The 18,807-nt window shown below is 36.0% G+C and overlaps 4 protein-coding genes across 6 annotated transcripts in view; all 4 read left to right on the forward strand.

Annotated features, from left to right (window-relative positions):
- Positions 1 to 18,807, forward strand: part of LOC128924111 (uncharacterized) — a 521,511-nt gene that overhangs the window by 272,747 nt on the left and 229,957 nt on the right. The gene's annotated exons all lie outside the window — the stretch shown is intronic.
- On the forward strand, positions 2,838 to 3,695 carry LOC105220201 (uncharacterized). Of its 2 annotated transcripts, none has more exons than XM_029045683.2 (3): positions 2,838 to 3,195; positions 3,271 to 3,400; positions 3,455 to 3,642. In XM_029045683.2, the coding sequence occupies exons 1-3, from the start codon at positions 2,990 to 2,992 to the stop codon at positions 3,500 to 3,502; spliced, it is 384 nt and encodes a 127-aa protein (XP_028901516.1). In that variant the 5' UTR covers positions 2,838 to 2,989; the 3' UTR covers positions 3,503 to 3,642. The 2 variants fall into 2 exon arrangements, with proteins under 2 accessions (XP_028901516.1, XP_011194920.1); XM_011196618.3 differs by having other exon boundaries at positions 2,844 to 3,195; positions 3,271 to 3,393; positions 3,455 to 3,695.
- LOC105220203 (uncharacterized) lies at positions 4,185 to 5,336 on the forward strand. 2 transcript variants are annotated; one of them, XM_029045682.2, is made up of 3 exons: positions 4,185 to 4,650; positions 4,715 to 4,823; positions 5,035 to 5,176. In XM_029045682.2, exons 1-3 carry the CDS (start codon positions 4,355 to 4,357, stop codon positions 5,080 to 5,082), a joined length of 453 nt encoding a protein of 150 aa, XP_028901515.2. In that variant the 5' UTR covers positions 4,185 to 4,354; the 3' UTR covers positions 5,083 to 5,176. The 2 variants fall into 2 exon arrangements, with proteins under 2 accessions (XP_028901515.2, XP_011194922.2); XM_011196620.3 differs by having other exon boundaries at positions 4,189 to 4,650; positions 4,715 to 4,837; positions 5,035 to 5,336.
- Slc25a3_2 (phosphate carrier protein, mitochondrial) lies at positions 5,922 to 8,059 on the forward strand. The gene has a single exon (XM_011196621.3). The coding sequence runs from the start codon at positions 6,070 to 6,072 to the stop codon at positions 7,162 to 7,164; it is 1,095 nt and encodes a 364-aa protein (XP_011194923.2). The 5' UTR covers positions 5,922 to 6,069; the 3' UTR covers positions 7,165 to 8,059.

Consider the following 18,807-nt stretch of genomic DNA (forward strand, 5'->3'; position numbering starts at 1 on the left):
AAGGTTATGTTTTTGTAAAAAATGTCGGTAAGGAATAAAAAAAACACGATTTTATTGTGCCTAAACAAAGAAACGAGGAGAAGTCGCTGCAAACATTTTTACCAAACCGAAAAACGTTAACTCTGTTAAAGAATAAGATTCGGTGTGATAAATACCTTCAATAATGCAATAACTGTTCGAAACAAGAACTTAAGGCTTTCCCGAGAATTTTGAAAAGGTAGAATGGAAATCGATAGCTCGAGCTTCCTAACAAACTAAGTGTAACGGAATGTAAAAAAAAATGTCTAAGATTTTCCTGAAATTAATACCATGGTACCTCATAACAGAATACATAGTTCTTATCTTGATCTACACATATACTCATTCTTAAGCTACTTATGCACGTCTTATGCGTCTATAATTACTGTCGAATTCACTTATAATATAATCCACATATCGTATAGCAGCAATGTGCTTTCCACAAACCTCTTACCCACAGCGAAACCCAAGCAATTCAGCACCACGTGTGAGGTGTTGATTGCAATACCGCTAAGAAGTCCTTCGGCACAACAATCTAGTCCTTAGGTGACTAATTAATAGATGGCATATAAACGCTGCACAGCTGCTGATGCTTTGCGGCGCTTGCATTATTAAGCGTCAATTTGTATTGTGTAGACGACGGAGGCGAAATTGCACGGCACTTGGGCAATCGTGTTGCCGTTGTTGATGCAATATGCAGCTTGTTTCCCACTAATGCACTTATGCTAATTGATGCTGCCTTAACGCAATGGTATTTGTCTATGATTTCGCCGTAAAGCGCAATGCATAGGAAATGGCGAGATTTCGATGACTACTGGTTGTGGAACCTGAGAAACCTGTATGTCATGTCGAGTTTTCAATTAAGCAATAGGTAGTTACAAATGCATAGACGTCAAATATTAGTGGCTTTTACGAATAGGCAGGAAATATATGCCAACAATTGCATGAGTTTTGATAGAATTTGTAGGCAGTACAGGAAATTCTAGGCATATGGAAACATATGTAAGCAAACATAGTTGAATAATCGTATTTACATATGTATGCCCCTTTGTGTTTGAAATGGAAATTCTCATTAAAAGCGAAGACCCGCGCTTTTACATATTTTATATTGTTATTAAAAGATACCAATGATAATGAAATTATAAAAATAGTTTCCATATTTAATTAATCCATTTAAATGCAACGATTTAATTCGCTGAAATTATTCAATTTCCTGCAATATGCACTTGCAGTATTAAGCCTTTTTGCTACCAATAATGGAATGTTAAAATAATGTGAACACTCACATTAAACGTGAACCATTAATATGCTCTTATGCGTAAATATTTATGAATATGTATGTATGAAATTATGGTATGCAGGAATAAGGAATTTATGAAAAACAAGTGCAGGTTTACACATATAACCACTAGGCGTTGCTGGTGTAATTACTCGATTAAAAAGCACGAAAGAATAAAATGCTGGGCGTTTTAATTCTTTGTTAGTAATAATTGAATCCAATTAATTGGTTTACTTTCTCATTATACTCTTTTTATGGTTTGTTGATTACATGCGGGTAAAGCACTAATGTAAAAAAAACATATATTTTCGTATGCGTATATACACAGGTGTATATATAAAAAAGGGTTTTTTTCAATAGGGACGCTACAAAAGTAGACCGATAGGGACAGCAAACGACATCAAATTTTTTCCCGCTCTTTTGACATTTCACTTCAGTAGGGTTTGCCATTTTATCATGGAAAGATATACGATCCGACATCGGCATTATTAAAATTTACTACCGAAATTCGGAGTCAGTGGCCTCAACTGTAAGAGCCTCCAATTTATGATGAGGCTCATTTCTGGTTGAATGGCTTCATCTATAAGCAATCTATGCGTTATTGGTCAGGCAGCAATCCACACGTACTCCATGAGTCACCATTGCATCATTGGGCTGTACTTTTACCGTGATGATCAAGACTGGCACGTTACGGTGAATGGGAATCGAATATTGTTTTCCCGAATTGGATAATATGGACTTGGACAAAATGTGGTTTCAACAGGACAGTATCGGCCGATTTATGTTTGAAAACCATCGAAAATTGGGTTCAGCGTGTGGACTTCAGCAAGCGTGCCCGTGGTGGCCATGAAAAAGAAATCGAGTTCCATATATAATGACATTGAATGTACTTTCACAGGAATAGGGAATTTCATAGATATCCCAAACCATTTTTGACACTTTTGTACCGCTCTTATAGAAAAACCCTTTATACATATATACATGTGATTAAAAATATGTGAATAAACATATGTATGAGTAGTTTTATACTTCCTACAATACAATAAAGCGTGCTATTGTAACTGATTAAACTTTTTCAGGCAATTAAGAAGAATGAGGTAGCTTTAGTAAATTTTACCTAGGTTCCTTCAGAATATGGACATGTAGCTTGAACTGGTGACGCATGAATTTGTAGCGATTCGCTCAGAAAATCATATCTAGCGAATTTTTCAGAACGTGTGAACAGAATAGATGCAGATACTATTCATAGGAAAAGATGGGTTACTACAAGAAAATGTCTTCTCTGCGTTGAGCTAAGCTAAGAGACAGTCTTCATTTAAAGTATCGAAATATATTAAAAATGCAAAAAAATCAACGAACATTATTTACTAAATAGTATCACTAAGTTACTTTTCGCGCTAATTACATAGAAACAGAAAAGAGCATTCATATATTATAATTATATATGTATACTAAAACACAATTAAATACTAATAAACTCACTTTGCTAATAGTAGATAATTTAATAATAAAAAAATAGAATATGAGTAGAATAAAAACTCAGCGCGTAGCAAATTGAGTCAAACAGAAGCAACTTATAATTTAAAAAATGTCATAAACTAAATACAAAAAAAAAAAAAAATAAAACATTTAAAATACATATAAATAGTTTAAAAAATATAAAAATACTAAATAGAATTACAAATTGTAAAAATGACGGAAACCAATGCTCCGATTGCCATCAAATCTTCACAAATCCACGCCTCGATAATACCACCAGCTGGCAATGACGATAATGTGCCATTCTCTGCACGCGAACTTCAATTGTTGTACGAAGAAATTTTTAAGGATCGCAAAAAGAAAGAGGACTGGCGTGATGACAGTCGACATCCGAGCTATACTAACTTCACAGTGCCTTAGTGAGCGGACGAAAATTATTTTTTTGGAACCAAAAAATCAAATTTTATAACTTTTATATTTTGAATCTTTCGCAGTCACTTCAAATGTCGCGATCGCTATCACGAAAGTAAGAAGGAGTATGAGGAACAATTTCAGCATGAAATCAATCAATTAATGAATAATCTGAACACGGCATACGAAGCTGCACGTTTCAATCGGTACACAGTATGCTGCTAATAGATTCTTGTTTGTCTTTATTTATTTGTATATCCTTTATAGCCATTTGTGCATCACTTCATTGTGGCCGCCACTGCACAATCGTGCTGAACTTATACATACGCATCGTTACTATTTTCGTCTGCGATCCGAACAAAAGCGACGATTACATCAAATTTTTGCTACCAATTTTCAGTAACTAACTTAACATTATGTGGTTTACGATACTATGCGTTGAACATACTATTCTCACTAACGCAATGATTATCAGACCCACTGTAATGGAAAAACATTTATATTCCTATCTATATACATATATATATGTTCCATAAAATAAATTTTTGTGTTGTTTTTACTTCAAGCCAGGTAAAAGGTTTGATCCGAATCTACTCATAAAACAAAAAATGCTATAGAGGGTAATTAGAGGGATGGACCATACGTTTTGTAGATGAAACTTTTAGCGATGATAAACTTTGTCTTAAAATAAGAAACCAATTATTATATCTTCACTTTTTCTCTTCAGTTCGGTTGTGATCAACAGAGAATGACAAACTGGTTCCGTACTAATGAATTATCAAGCAAATAACATTAGTTGTATATTCGTTCATAGTCTATAGCCACAACTTCAGACGTCCAACAAGCTCACACAAAATGTCAATGTTCCCTGAAATTGAATAAGAGATCAAAGCTACAACTTAGAGAACAAAATAGACATTCGATTTTTTCGACTAGAATTATAAAATTCTGTTGAGTAATGATATATGTACTTATATAACTGACTGTTCACGGGATTCAAGTATTCTTTGCCACGTAGTTGTCAATGTAGTCAGTGTGCTTTTTGAATGCCTTGTTGACTTTACGCAATTTATAAGCTAATGTTTTATACATATTTTATATATTTTTTACATTGAAATTGTTTGTGTACTTTTTAACGCGCTTTGGAAGCAACAAAATCAGTGTAAAATGTCCTTTCGACGTTCAACTACTTCGGGGCGTAGACGAACGGTTTTGAGTGTAGCCTTAGATGCTGAAAATCCTCGCGTATCGTATCAAGCTATGGAGGATGAAGTTGCTCCAAGAACTAGTAGCATTTTCTTGACTTCCATATACATAACTGCAGAACCGCCTAAAAAAAAATACACAGAAATTGTTCAACAACTGATGGATGACATAAATGTGGACCCACCGCGTAACTATAAAGAGGCGGATGCCAGGGACTTGCCGAGCTGTGATCCAAGTTTTACACAAGAGTTTTTCAGGTTAGCGAACAATTTGTATATTATCGTTTCATTACTTATATATCTCTCTAACTTTGCATTTTAGTAAGTTTAACAGTCTGATGAATTATAGAGAAGCGGTGAACAAATACGAAAAACAATTTCAACACGAAATCGCATCATTACTTAGCGCCCAACCGACCGCCTATGAGGTAGTAAGTCTTCAAAGGTATATAATTATTACTTTTACTGGAAGATGGCCATCCCTTATGAAGGCTTAGTTTAACAATATGTACATATTGGCTTAAGTTCCCACTATTATAAAGAATCACTATTATACTTTCTTATAATTTGATAGTTCTTCACACAATTTAATATGTACATAAACATCACATGTATTTTATCTCAAACTCCCATTGGATTTAGGCACCTCAGCTATACTGCCCTATGGCCGCCATTGCACAATCGTTGTGAGTTGTCGAGATCTAGACGGCTATTCGAAGGCCTCACTACCAAGCAAAGAAGTCGCTTGCATAAACTAATGGCTATAAGATAATAGGTGAATTTGAAATACATAAACATAATGGGTTTTCAATGGAGAAATGTTCGTTCCCCAAGTATCGACTCTCCATTATGGATCAAAAGTACAGTTTTAGTTATTCAACAAATCAACGATGATATCATAAATGTATTTAAGTTTTTAAATAATAAAACATAGACAAAGACTACCGTTGCATTTATTTTTTTGTGGTATTAAATTTAATTGGTATATTGGTCTATGTCTAGATTAGGTACTGAAACTCAGACATTTGTATATTATAATGACAGATCTTTCGGCAAAAGTCCGATAGCCACTCGATATGGACTTAAGACCTAGAAGAGGATTCTAAAATTTTCGTATAAGGAAATCACACTACAAAAGGAGTAGAAATTCGCGAGCATCCAACAGATGTGTAATTTAGTGTAGAAGCAAGCCATTACAATTTATGGTCCGATTTCGACGATTTTTAGAAAGGGGCTGACACACTATACATAAATGCAGTATTTATGCAAAGTTCTGTTCCGATATCTTTACTAGTGCTTACTTTATATATTGTAAAGTAAACTAATCAGACCGACTTCAAAGTTGTGGTATATGGGAAGTAGGCGTGGTTGTGAATTTGTCCTATTTTATATTACAAACCAAATGTCATTGATGCTAGCAACTTTGTTACGAGAGTATAAAAATCGATATACAATATTTTATCACACAGGGTTGCATTAGCTTGTAATAAATTCAGAAATATTCTAATATCAACCCGTGAAAGTGAATTTTCGGATGCCCTTTCACAAAATTATTTTGTGACGACAACAGCTAGCTTTCAAAAATTTTTTAAATCAAAAGTTATTTTCTTCAAACGCCAATTTCCTGAGATCGGTGTGAATTACTTAAATAAATTGCGAAGAAAAAAGTAAAACGGCATGCTGTCAGCGTTATTTGATTCCGTCGCACATATTTTACTTCGGTCGCCGGTGCAAACGGTAAAATGCGAAGCAAAAGGAGATACACAACTGGCAATACCTTTGCGAACGCCATTTTTACCGTATCGTCATTTGATGGCCGCTGCGGTTGCGGCCGGTGAGGAGTCCTGCGAGTTTGGCAGTCTCAAGTATTTCCAATTGTGCATGATTGGTGGTCTCATTTCGTGCGGCGCCACACACACGCTGGTTACGCCTTTGGATTTGGTCAAGTGTCGCTTGCAAGTCGATAAGGCTAAGTACAAAAATCTGATACATGGTTTGAAAATAACCATTAAGGAGGAAGGTGTACGTGGTTTGGCCAGAGGCTGGGCACCCACTTTGCTTGGCTACTCAGCACAGGGTACATTCAAATTTGGTTTATATGAATTCTTCAAAGTCTACTATGCGAAGCTGTTGGGCGATGAAAATGCGTACCTATATCGCACGTATATATATTTGGTTGCCTCGGCTTCGGCAGAATTTTTCGCCGATATCGCCTTATCGCCCATGGAGGCCGTTAAGGTGAAAATGCAAACGACACAAGGTTTCGCCAAGACGATGCGTGAAGCAATACCAAAAATGGTGGCAGATGAGGGTGTTACAGCTTTCTATAAGGGACTTGTACCGTTATGGATGCGTCAGATACCTTATACAATGATGAAATTCGCTTGCTTCGAACTAACAGTGGAGCTGCTTTATAAGTATGTAGTGCCAAAACCGCGTGCTGAGTGTAGCAAGGGCGAGCAGTTGGTGGTCACATTTGCAGCGGGCTATATAGCTGGTGTCTTCTGTGCTGTTGTTTCACATCCTGCCGATGTAGTGGTCTCTAAGTTAAATCAAGCTAAAGGTGCTTCCGCTTTGGATGTGGCAAAATCGCTGGGATTTATGGGTATGTGGGGTGGTTTGGTGCCACGTATAATAATGATTGGCACGTTGACCGCGCTTCAATGGTTCATATATGATGGTGTAAAAGTGGCACTACGTATACCGCGCCCGCCACCACCAGAGATGCCGGCTTCGTTGAAAGCTAAGATGGCTCCCGGTGAAAAGAAATAAATACATACACATATTTGTTGTCTGTTCTATTAAATTTTACAAACTTATTAATGTCTAATAAATTATGAAACAGAAACTTTGCCATTATAGTCTGCCGATATCAGAGGATTAATAAATTTGCTTCTCTTCATAAAATATCAATACTAATTATGAGAGTATAAAGTTAATAACTAAAGGGGAAAATATACTACTAATAACCATAATTAATGTTTTTTGCTGCCCACAATGTACTTTATGACATTTTGGATTACGCTTGACATGTTCTTTTATGATGTTTTCTCAATTGCCTGGAGTAGCAATTAGGACATATAGAATTCTGTCAAGCAATTTTGTAAAAAAAAAACTAAATTTAGAGTGAAAGACAAAATTTTAAAACCAATTCACATTAAAACCATATGGCAAAAGCATTGATTGAAAGCTTCCTGGAATAGCTTGAAACCATTAAACTCATTCGATGTGCACAATGGCAGAACAGGTGCCGAAGAGTATGAAGAAAGAACACATAAACTACAATATGCATTCATGAAATATGTGCATAGCTAACACATAGAAACATGCTCACTAGCCAGCGGATTCATTGACATACATACACACATGTACAAATAGTTGGGTACATAAGTGTTTGAATTTTCCATGCATCTCTCGACTGTACATCAAGTGGCATGTGCACTTCATGGCATCAAATTGAAGACTGGACAAAAGCTAATATGTACTTTAAAGGAATTTTGATTTAACTGAGTAGCACGCTACAATTTGCCTACGCCAACTGCATTAGTATAGGGTGTTCTTTTAGAGCTATAAGCTATTATTTCAAATAAAATAAAGAAATATTAAACAAATAATAACTTTGTCAGTATGCTTGAAAACCTTGAAATCCATTCCTAAGAATACTAAAAATATTTGTGTAATATGTATATTCACTTTAACAGCTAACCCCATTGTAAATTCTATAACTCTAAAAATAAACCTTTTACCGTCGGGCTGTTCTTATTGTCTATGTGCTCTTTTATATACTTACATGTAGACCTATACATACATACTATAGGCGTGCAGAGATTTCATGCGATTACTTGACGTTCAATTGTGGATCTCGTTTTTCATTAAGGGGCACACCTAGTGTAAAAAGAAATCAAATATTTTTTCAGTTATAGTCGATCTCCAACGGCGCGAAAAAAAGGTCCTTCACTGCTTCAGTGATTTCGGCCTACTCCGTGGATGAAATCTAAAACGAAAAAATCTCCTTACACTTGATAATATTGTCTGTATAATGACCTACCACAAAAAAAATCAAAAATTGTCAATATGGCGGCGTTTAAAAAAAAATAGTAGAATTTTACCCAAAATTTTGGTCGTTTTTTGGCCTGCCAAAATTCGATTTTTTGATCAGATCAAAAATCGATAGGTCATTGTACGGAGAACTATATATAGAACATGTAAAAAAATTTGATAGTGATCGGATCATTTGTTTTTGAGTAATCACTGCAGCAAATTCGGAAAATGCTGTTTCGAGAAAAACGCATTTAAAGATAAAATGATCGTTTTCTCTGTTACCGAGCGGCTGCTCTTTAAATTGCTATAACTCAAAAACTATTTGAGATATCGATTTGAAATTGTAATATGTTATTTTTAAAGGTGTAATCTATCCTCATGTAGAGAGCAAGGTGGTAATCTAGTAACCGATGTCCAGGGCATACTGGGATTATGGAGGGAACACTTCTCCGACCTGCTGAATGGCAGTGAAAGTACAACACCAGGATATGGCGAATCCCCAAATCGATGACGATGGATCAGATGTTCCACTACCCAATCATGAAGAAATTCGAATAGCAATTACCCGCTTGAAGAACAAGTAGAACAATAGATTACCGGCAGAGCTATTCAAATACGGCGGCGAAGAACTGATAAGGTGCATGCATCAGCTTCTTTGCAGAATATGGTCGGAAGAAAGCATGCCTGACGATTGGAATCTCAGTGTGCTCTGCCCCATAAAAAGGGAGATCCCACAATCTGCGCCAATTACCGTGGGATAAGCCTCCTAAACATCGCATACAAGATTCTATCGAAAGCACTGTGTGAAAGACTAAAGCCCAAGGTCAACAAAATGATTGGACCTGGTATTCACCATGCGAAGAGAAGACCCGTGAAAAGAGGATCGACACACACCACCTTTTTGTCGATTTTAAAGCTGCATTCGACAGCACGAAAAGGAGCTGCCTTTACGCCGCGATGTCTGATTTTGGTATCCCCGCAAAACTAATACGGCTATGTAAGTTGACGTTGAGCAACACCAAAAGCTCCGTCATGATTGGGAAGGACCTCTCCAAGCCGTTCGATACCAAACGAGGTTTCAGACAAGATGACTCATTATCGTGCGACTTCTTTAACTTGATGCTGGAAAAAATTATAAGAGCTGCAGAGCTAAATAGAGAAGGTACAATCTTCTACAAGAGTGTACAGCTCCTGGCGTACGCCGTTGATATTGATATCATCGGAAGCAACAACCGCGCCGTTAGTTCTGCTTTTTCCCGCCTGGATAAGGAAGCGAATGGGTCTGGAGGTGAATGAGGATAAGACGAAATATCTCCTGTCATCAAACAAACAGTCGGCGCATTCGCGTCTTGGCTCCCACGTCGCTGTTGACAGTCATAACTTCGAAGTCGTAGATAATTTCGTATACCTGGGAACCAGCATCAACAACACGAACAATGTCAGCCTCGAAATCCAGCGCAGAATCACTCTTGCCAACAGGTGCTACTTTGGACTGAGTAGGCAATTGAACAGTAAAGTCCTCTCTCGCCGAACCAAAATCAAACTCTACAAGTCGCTTATCATTCCCGTCCTGCTTTATGGTGCAGAAGCTTGGACGATGTCAACATCATATGAGACGACACTAGGAGTTTTCGAGAGGAAATATTGCGCAAGATTTACGGACCTCAGAACATTGGCAACGGCGAATACCGCATACGATGGAACTATGAGCTGTACGAGTTATACGACGACATTGACATAGTTCAGCGAATAAAAAATACAGCGGCTACGCAGACTAGGTCATGTTGTCCGAATGGACGAAAACACTCCAGCCCTGAAAGTGTTCGATGCAGTACCCGCCGGAGGAAGCCGAGGAAGGGGAAGGAATCCACTCCGTTGGAGAGACCAGGTGGAGAGCGACCTGGTTACACTTCGGATCTTCAACTGGCGCCGAACTGCGAATGAGAGAGAGAAGTGGCGCACTATCGTCGATTCGGCTATAACCGGCTAAACGGTTGCAACGCCAATCATCTACAATCTACCGAAATATGAAACAAAAAAAAAAAAATATTTTTTTGAAATTTGACACTAGGTGTGCCCCTTAAAATGCATAAATCACAAGAATATAAAGGCATATGAGCATTACAAAATGTGGCATCTCATCCATATCTATAAAGTTATACATATATACTAGTAGTTATGTTTACACTTATGCTCATACTTACACATGTGTGTTTGCAGTTGATTGGTAGTGTAATCAAGGCTAACTTGAACACATGTGAGTTAGCTCAAAGCGTTCGGTGGAAAGCGATGAAATGAGAGATATTTATGATGGCCATGACACAGGGCCAATAAACGCATATCAGTCATTCGCAGCGGATGTCAATGGCAGACATACTGACCGCATATAAGCTCATCGGTATTTAGCAACTTATGCTTATAGTTGTATGCTTGAAAATGTAAGAAATTTCCTGTGCTGTTAACGAATTTATCGCCCCAAAACCTTACTGGACATTTCCCTAATTGAAATTTACGAATGTATAATTACATATTTAAGTATACGTACATACATACATGTGTAATAGCATAACTTTCATCATCGTTTGGACTACAACTTTGGAGTATGTTACAAATATACAACAGTGATTTTTCTTTACAGTAGTACAAGATATGCAGATATCCAAAGACGTACACCAATTTTAAGCCAGAGTTTGTAATGTACATGGCTTCAAAACATGAGTCGTTGGTTTTCACACATACTTATACACTTATATAAATACACACACGCGAATACATATGAACATGTATGATAACACGCGAATGTGCAATAATAATCAACAATTTACCCGCTGAGCGCCAACTAGTCAGTGTGTTTTACAGCTAAATGATTGCATGTGTGTATATTTGTTGATTTTTTACGTCGTTTTGTGTGCACATTAGCGCATAGCAGGTGAACGCCTGGCGACCGGTCACGGATAAGCATTGCAGCCAGTAAGTCAACAATAAAACGCTACGGGCAGTATGAAATAAGAGCACCATGAAATTACTTTTAGTTATATCACTACAGATGTATGTATGACTAGATATGACATACATACATTCCGTCAAATAAGTACCCGGAAATACTTTTAAATGGATAAAAATATGTATTGAACAAATAGTTTATGTGAAATTTTGTGCTTCTTGTGCCAAAACGTTGGAAATTTTGGAAAAGCATTTGGTGATTCAACTATGTAAAAAAATTAAGTTTACGATTGGTATCAATCGTTCAAAGGGAGACATATAAAAACCTCAAACGCACACTAAAGGTTGACAAATAGCAATAACAAGTATGGAAAGGCTAAGTTCGGGTGCAACTGAACATTTTAGTTTCTCGCAATTTATTGCTATATTTTTATTAAATCACACAAAATTTGATCCATATATTCGGCAAAAAGTCCAATAGAAAAACGAAAATCATCATATATAGTATATAGGCTGATTAATTACTGAACCGATTTCACTCATTTTCAACACCAACATACATCTGAGTATACTCTTACTTAATTTGGCTAAGATATTTCATATATTAACCGATTTATAAGCTATTAAGACCATCGTATTTTTGAAAATCCTATAATTAGCTATATGAGATTAGGTGAAGTTATGACACGATTTTAACCATTTCTGGTACAGAGACAAACTATTAGAAGAAAACGATTTCCTCTGAATTAAATTGAGATATCTGAGAGATTTACCGATATTTTCGGTGAAAAATTATTTTCGGTGAGTTCTTCAAATTCGATATCCGGGGCCTTGAAAAGTTATAGTCCGATTTCGACAATTTTTTCACAAGTGATGCCACGGATCATATAAAATATTTGTGTAAAGTTTTATTTCGCTATCTTCATTGGTTCCTTATGTAAATATATCTTATAAAGTGAAGGAATCAGATAGACTTCAAAATTGAGTTATGTGCGAAGTTGTCGTGGTTGTGAACCAATTTCATTCATTTTCCACAGGGGGTCATCGAAAATATTATATACCGAATTTCATTCGAATCGGTCGAATAGTTCCTGAGATATGGGTTTTGACCCATAAGTGGGCGATGTCATTTTCCATGTTGTATAAAAATTTGTTTTTGACGTTTTTCGCTAGTGAGTTAACGCACTTTTAGTAATTTTCAACCTAACCTTGGTATGGGAGGAGGGCGTTGTTATTATCCGATTTCTTTAATTTTTGGACTGATTAAGAAGTGGCTTAAAGAAACGACTGAAGAAAGTTTGGTTTATATAGCTTTATTGGATTGCGAGATATATACAAATAACCGATTTGGGGGCAGTTCCACGCCCACTTACTCAATAAAATTACATCCAAATAAGCCCCTTTTTTAATGTGATGCCTTATTCCAAATTTTACTTTTATAACTTTATTTATGGGTTAGTTATGACACTTTATGTGTTTTCGGTTTTCGCCACTTTGTGGGCGTGGCAGTGGTCCGATTTTGCCCATTTGCTAAAGCAACCCTCTCACGATCCCAAGGAATATTTGTGCCAGTTTCGTTAAGATATCTCAAATTTTACTTAACTCATCCGTTGCATGGACAGACGGACGGACAGACAGACATCCGGATTTGAATTACACTCTTCACCCTGATTATTTTGAGATATATAACCCTATATCTAACTCGTTTAGGTTTAGGTTTTACAAACAACCGTTATGTGAACAAAACTATAATACTCTCTTATCAACTTCTGTTGTGAGAGTATAAAAATTTACAGAATAGTGACTGACAGTTGTGCCAACCTGAGAAAAAAAAAAATTTGTGAAATATTCTCAGCGAGAAAATTTAAAATGAGAATTTCCGGATACTTATTTGACTGAATGTATATGTACATATGTAGTCTTTAGTATGGAAGTTTGTGTGGACTTATTGCCCGCAATCTGGATGCTATACAACACGCTAGGTAAATCTTTCATTTTCAACATTAGTGTGTACGGTAATGGCTGACTGGTGAATAGCAGTGCACCGAATTGACTGTTGGATCATATAAAAGCGAACGAAAAATTATCAGTTTTTAAAAAATGGTAGAGGCGCAAAATTACACTACAAGACACACGTTTTTTCCAGGAAGTTTACGAATACTGAAAATTTTAAGTGAATTGCTTATATGTTAATTTTCTTAAACACTTTGTATCAACCTTTATTAGACACTGAAAAACCATGTAACAATCGTGTTGAGCAACAATTCTTTAACAAATATGTATGTGAAGTTTGTAGTAACAGATAGGCGCTTAAAAGCATACTAATTTATGGCAGATATAAATATAACATCAAATAGCTGGTAAACACCTACATATCACTACTATCCACATTGATGTATATCAGCAGAGTGTTGCAAGATTTATAAATTTATATCTGCAACGCCCACAAGTTGGCACATTTAGCATCTAAGACATTCCTAGCCTCTTAGTGCCTCCCTTTCGCAGTATACCCGTATTAACCACAAACATTGCCACTCATAAATCCTTGCAGTAACATAAAAAATTAATATTCCTAATGGGTATTTTAACATTTTTTACATTTCTCTTAGCTCTCACATTTGAGTGCGCGGCATATGCAGGTTTGCATGAGCGAAGATGAATTTGAATACATACATATAAACGCGTGTGTGCTGAAATGTTAACAAGCACACTTGTTGGCCTTTGGATACACATATTCACCCATACAGGCATACATACATGGCAAACAAACACACCGTGGTAAACACTCGTGATTCTGCAATTTCGACAGTAAATTTCCACGCCACACAGGTGTGTCTGACAGACAGCATAAGTCTACTTGACCATTCTCATAAAATTCGCTTGTTTTTTTATTATTATTATCGCATATATTTCTTATTTTCTGCATATCATTCGCCATTTTCAGCCAAAAAATGAAAACACTAGAATGCATAAATAAAGGCAAAAAGAGAAAAAGCGATGCTGGAACGTTGTAAATGAGAAATGAGTTTATTGTTGTTGCTGCTATTTCGGCAGACAGTTTACCAGCCGCACATGTATAATAAAGTACTTATTCTCACTGCCTCACAATAGTCCACAGTTTGTAGACTCTATACGTGTGGTAGGTAGATAGCGCTGTGTTGGCGGCAGATGAGCGATTGGTCGGTGTGTGTTGTTGTGTATGTGTGAGTATTTCAGTATGCAAATTCACATGGGCATAAGTAGGTTGTTGTGCGTGAATGTGCTCACATAAGCGCATAGTCATTGTGCCAGTAAAATTAGATAAATAGCTTTGCTGCAGACAACGCCGACGCTTTCAATTTTATTATGAAATAACTGTTTCTAAAGTGTTTTAAATTTTCTAGCTTTGGAACTTCTGCAGCCGTTTTTGCAGACTCAAATGTTGTTCTAATTGTTGTTAAAATGTTGGGCAACTTATTAATATAATTTAAAATATTATCTAATGTTACTCAATAATTTTGCTTTTACAAATTTTCCCTTTAAACATTTTTACACTCTCGCAACAAAGTTGCTGAAGAGAGTAGTATAGTTTTCTTCACATAACGGTTGTTTGTGTCACCAATAAATAAAAGAGTTAGATATTATATATATCAAAATTATCAGGATGATCAGGATGACGAGTAGAGCTGAAATCCGGATGTCTTCCGTGCAATGGATAACTTGATTAAAAACTAAGATATCTTGATGAAACTTGGTACACATGTTCCTTGACACCCTGAGAAGGTTAGTATTGAAAATGGGCAAAATCGGACCATTGCCACGCCCAAAAAGAATTAAGGCATAAATTAAGTTATAAAAGTAAAATTTGGTGCAAAGGATCGCACTATATTTGGATGTAAATTTTTTGGAAAAGTGGGCGTGGCCCCTCCCCTTAAGTTTTTTCTACATATCTTGTAAACTACTAACGCTAAATTTTATTATAAAGATGATATAGAAGAGTGGGCGTAGTTCCGCCCACTTATGGGTCAAAAACCATCTGAATCGTTTACTTTACAATATTTAAAGGAAGCACTAGTAAAGATATCGGAACAGAACTTTGCACAAATTCTACACTTATAGGGTGATATCGCCCTTCTTAAACTGGCCGAAATCGGACTATAAGTATTCAAGGCCCCATATATCGAACATGAGGACCTCAGAGCATCGAATTCATTTTTTTCTGAAAATATAAGTGAGTCTCTCAGATAATTTGAAGAAATATTTTTCTTCTTATAATATGTCTCCGTGCAATGAGTGAAATCAATTACTTCAATTTGGTGCTGATTAATAATTTTAAGCTTTTTTATAAAATTAAAAATTTTTTCAATTTGCACATTTCTTCTAAATTTTTTCAAGTTTTATTTTTAATTCTGGTTCGCTGATATTTGATTTTTTTCTCTTTCTTCATAAGTTTTCTTCATGTTGTTCGTTAAACCGAGTACTTACAAATCTCCGACGTTCGCTATTTAAGGTACTCATTGAACAAATTTGCTTGTTCGTTATAAGCGGTTTTCGTTAAAACGAATATTCGTTATTTCAGAAAACTACTGTATATGAGGCATTCTCTGGAAAAAAAGCCACTTGAAAAAAATGATATATCTTATAGTATATGTAAAACCTAAAATAAACAAGTAAGGAAGGGCTAAGTTCGGGTGCAACCGAACATTTTATACTTTCGCAATTTATTTATTTAACTTTATTTATATTATATAATACACAATTTGACCCACATATTCGTCATATATATTGTATAAAGTCCATTGAAAGTTGGAAACCATAATATTAGGTTAGAAGCACCGAGGTCCTCGTGTTCGATATATGGGGGCTTAAAAACCTATGGTCCGATTTCGGCGATTTTTAGAATGGGGCTGCCACACTATTAACATAGTATTTGGCAAAGTTCTGCACCGATATCTTCACTAGTACTTACTTTATATATTGTAAAGTAAACGATTCAGATTGTCTTCAAAGTTCTGGTATATAGGAAGTAGGCGTGGTTGTGAAGCGATTTGGCCTATTTTCACAACATATCATTGGGATGTAAGGACACTATTACAAGCCAAGTTTCATTGAAATCGGTCGAGTAGTTCCTGAGATATGGTTTTTGACCCATAAGTGACCGACGCCACGCCCATTTTCCATTTTGTAAAAAAATCTGAGTGCAGCTTCCATCTGCCATTTCTTATGTGAAATTTAGTGTTTCTGACGTTTTTCGTTAGTGAGTTAACCCACTTTCAGTAATTTTCAACCTTACCTTTGTATGGGAGGTGGGCGTGGTTATTATCCGATGTCTTTCATTTTTGGACTGTATTAAGAAATGGTTAAAAAAACGACTGCAGAAAGTTTGGTTAATATAGCTCTTTGGATTTGCGAGATATGTACAAAAAACATATTTGGGGGCGGGGCCACGCCCACTTCCCCAAAAAAATTACATCCAAATATGCCCCTTCATAGTGTGATCCTTCATACCAAATTTTATTTCCATAGCTTTATTTATGGCTTAGTTATGGCACTTTATGTGTTTTCGGTTTTCGCCATTTTGTGAGCGTGGCAGTGGTAGTCAAGATATCTTAATTTTTACTCAAGTTACAGCTTGCACAGACGGACGGACGGACAGACAGACATACGGATTTGAACTCCACTCTTCACCCTGATCACTTTGGTATATATAACCCTATATCTAACTCGTTTAGTTTTGGGTGTTACAAACAACCGTTATGTGAACAAAACTATAATTCTCTCTTTAGCAACATTTGTTGCGAGAGTATAAAAGTATGGTGTTAGGGTTGCCATACTGTAAAGGGCCAAAGTGTTTTGTAAAAAAAATTTTCGAACCGCCATAACTTTAAAACTAATGAACAGATTTTAAAACACCATGTGAATTTTTTGTACAGAATTTCTGAAACTTTAAAACTGTGTATCGTAAAATTTTTTAAATTAATATTTCTCAGAAAAAAATGAAAAAAAAAATTTTTGAATTTTTAACCTTTTATGCCCCCTTCGATTGTTATCGAAAATATCTTAAAATGTTCTTTATTTCATTACCTTTTTACCCCCCAAAGGGAATTTTGGGACAGCAATATTTGTATGAGCTACAAATAAAAAACCAACTCAGAACATGATGAAAAATCATTGATTTATGCAGTATTATTATCTGCATTTAGCGTAACCCAGGATTGACGACGTGGACGTAGCAGACATTTAATCCCTTTTTGTTTTTTTTTTATTTTTTAATATTTTTTTTAATTTTTTTGTATTCTTAAAATTTTTAATTTTTTTTTGTTTTTTTTTTGTTTTTGTTTTTTATTTAAAATTATTAAGTACTTGAATCTAATCTACGTAATAACCCTTCCTTTCTTGTTTTTTTTATACTCTCGCAACAAAGTTGCTACGAGAGTATTATAGTTTTGTCCACATAACGGTTGGTTGTAAGTCCTAAAACTAAACGAGTTAGATATAGGGTTATATATATCAAAATGATCAGGGTGACGAGAAAAGTTCAAATCCTGATGTCTAACTGTCCGTCCGTCCGTGCAAGCTGTAACTTGAGTAAAAATTGAGATATCTTAATGAAACTTAGAACACGTGTTCCTTGGCACCATAAGAAGGTTAAGTTCGAAAATGGGCGTAATCGGACCACTGCACGCCCACAAAATGGCGAAAACCGAAAACACTTAAAGTGCTATAACTAAGCAATGGAAGTAAAATTTGGTATGAAGGATCGCACTAGGAAGGGGCGTATGTGGATGTAATTTTTTTGGGGAAGTGGGAGTGGCCCCTCCTCCTACTAAGTTTTTTGTACATATCTCGCAAACTACTAGAGGTATATCAAGGAAACTTTCTTAGAGTAGTTTCTTTTAGGTACTACCTTATACAGTCCAAAAAATGGAGGAAATGGGATTGTAACCACGCCCACCTCCCATACAAAGGTTATGTTGAAAACTACTAAAAGTGGGTTAACTCAATAACGAGAAACGCCAGAAACACTGAATTTCACATAAGAAATGGCAGATGGAAGCTGCACTCAGATTTTTTTACAAAATGGAAAATGGGCGTGGCATCGCCCACTTATGGGTCAAAAACCATATCTCAAGAACTACTCGACCGATTTCATTGAAACTAATATTTTGTTTACATCCCAATAATATGTTGTGAAAATAGGCCAAATCGCTTCACAACCACGCCTACTTCCTATATACCAGAACTTTGAAGACGATCTGAATCGTTTACTTTACAATATATAAAGTAAGCAATAGTAAAGATATCGATGCAGAACTTTGCACAAATACTACGTTTATAGTATGGCAGCCCCATTCTAAAAACCACCGAAATCGGACCATAGGTTGTCAAGGCCCCATATATCGAACATGAGGACCTCGGTACTTCTAACCTAATATTAGGGTTTCCAACTTT

Source organism: Zeugodacus cucurbitae, chromosome 2 (genome assembly GCF_028554725.1).
Source record: "Zeugodacus cucurbitae isolate PBARC_wt_2022May chromosome 2, idZeuCucr1.2, whole genome shotgun sequence".
In the NCBI taxonomy this organism is placed as follows: Eukaryota; Metazoa; Arthropoda; class Insecta; order Diptera; family Tephritidae; genus Zeugodacus; species Zeugodacus cucurbitae.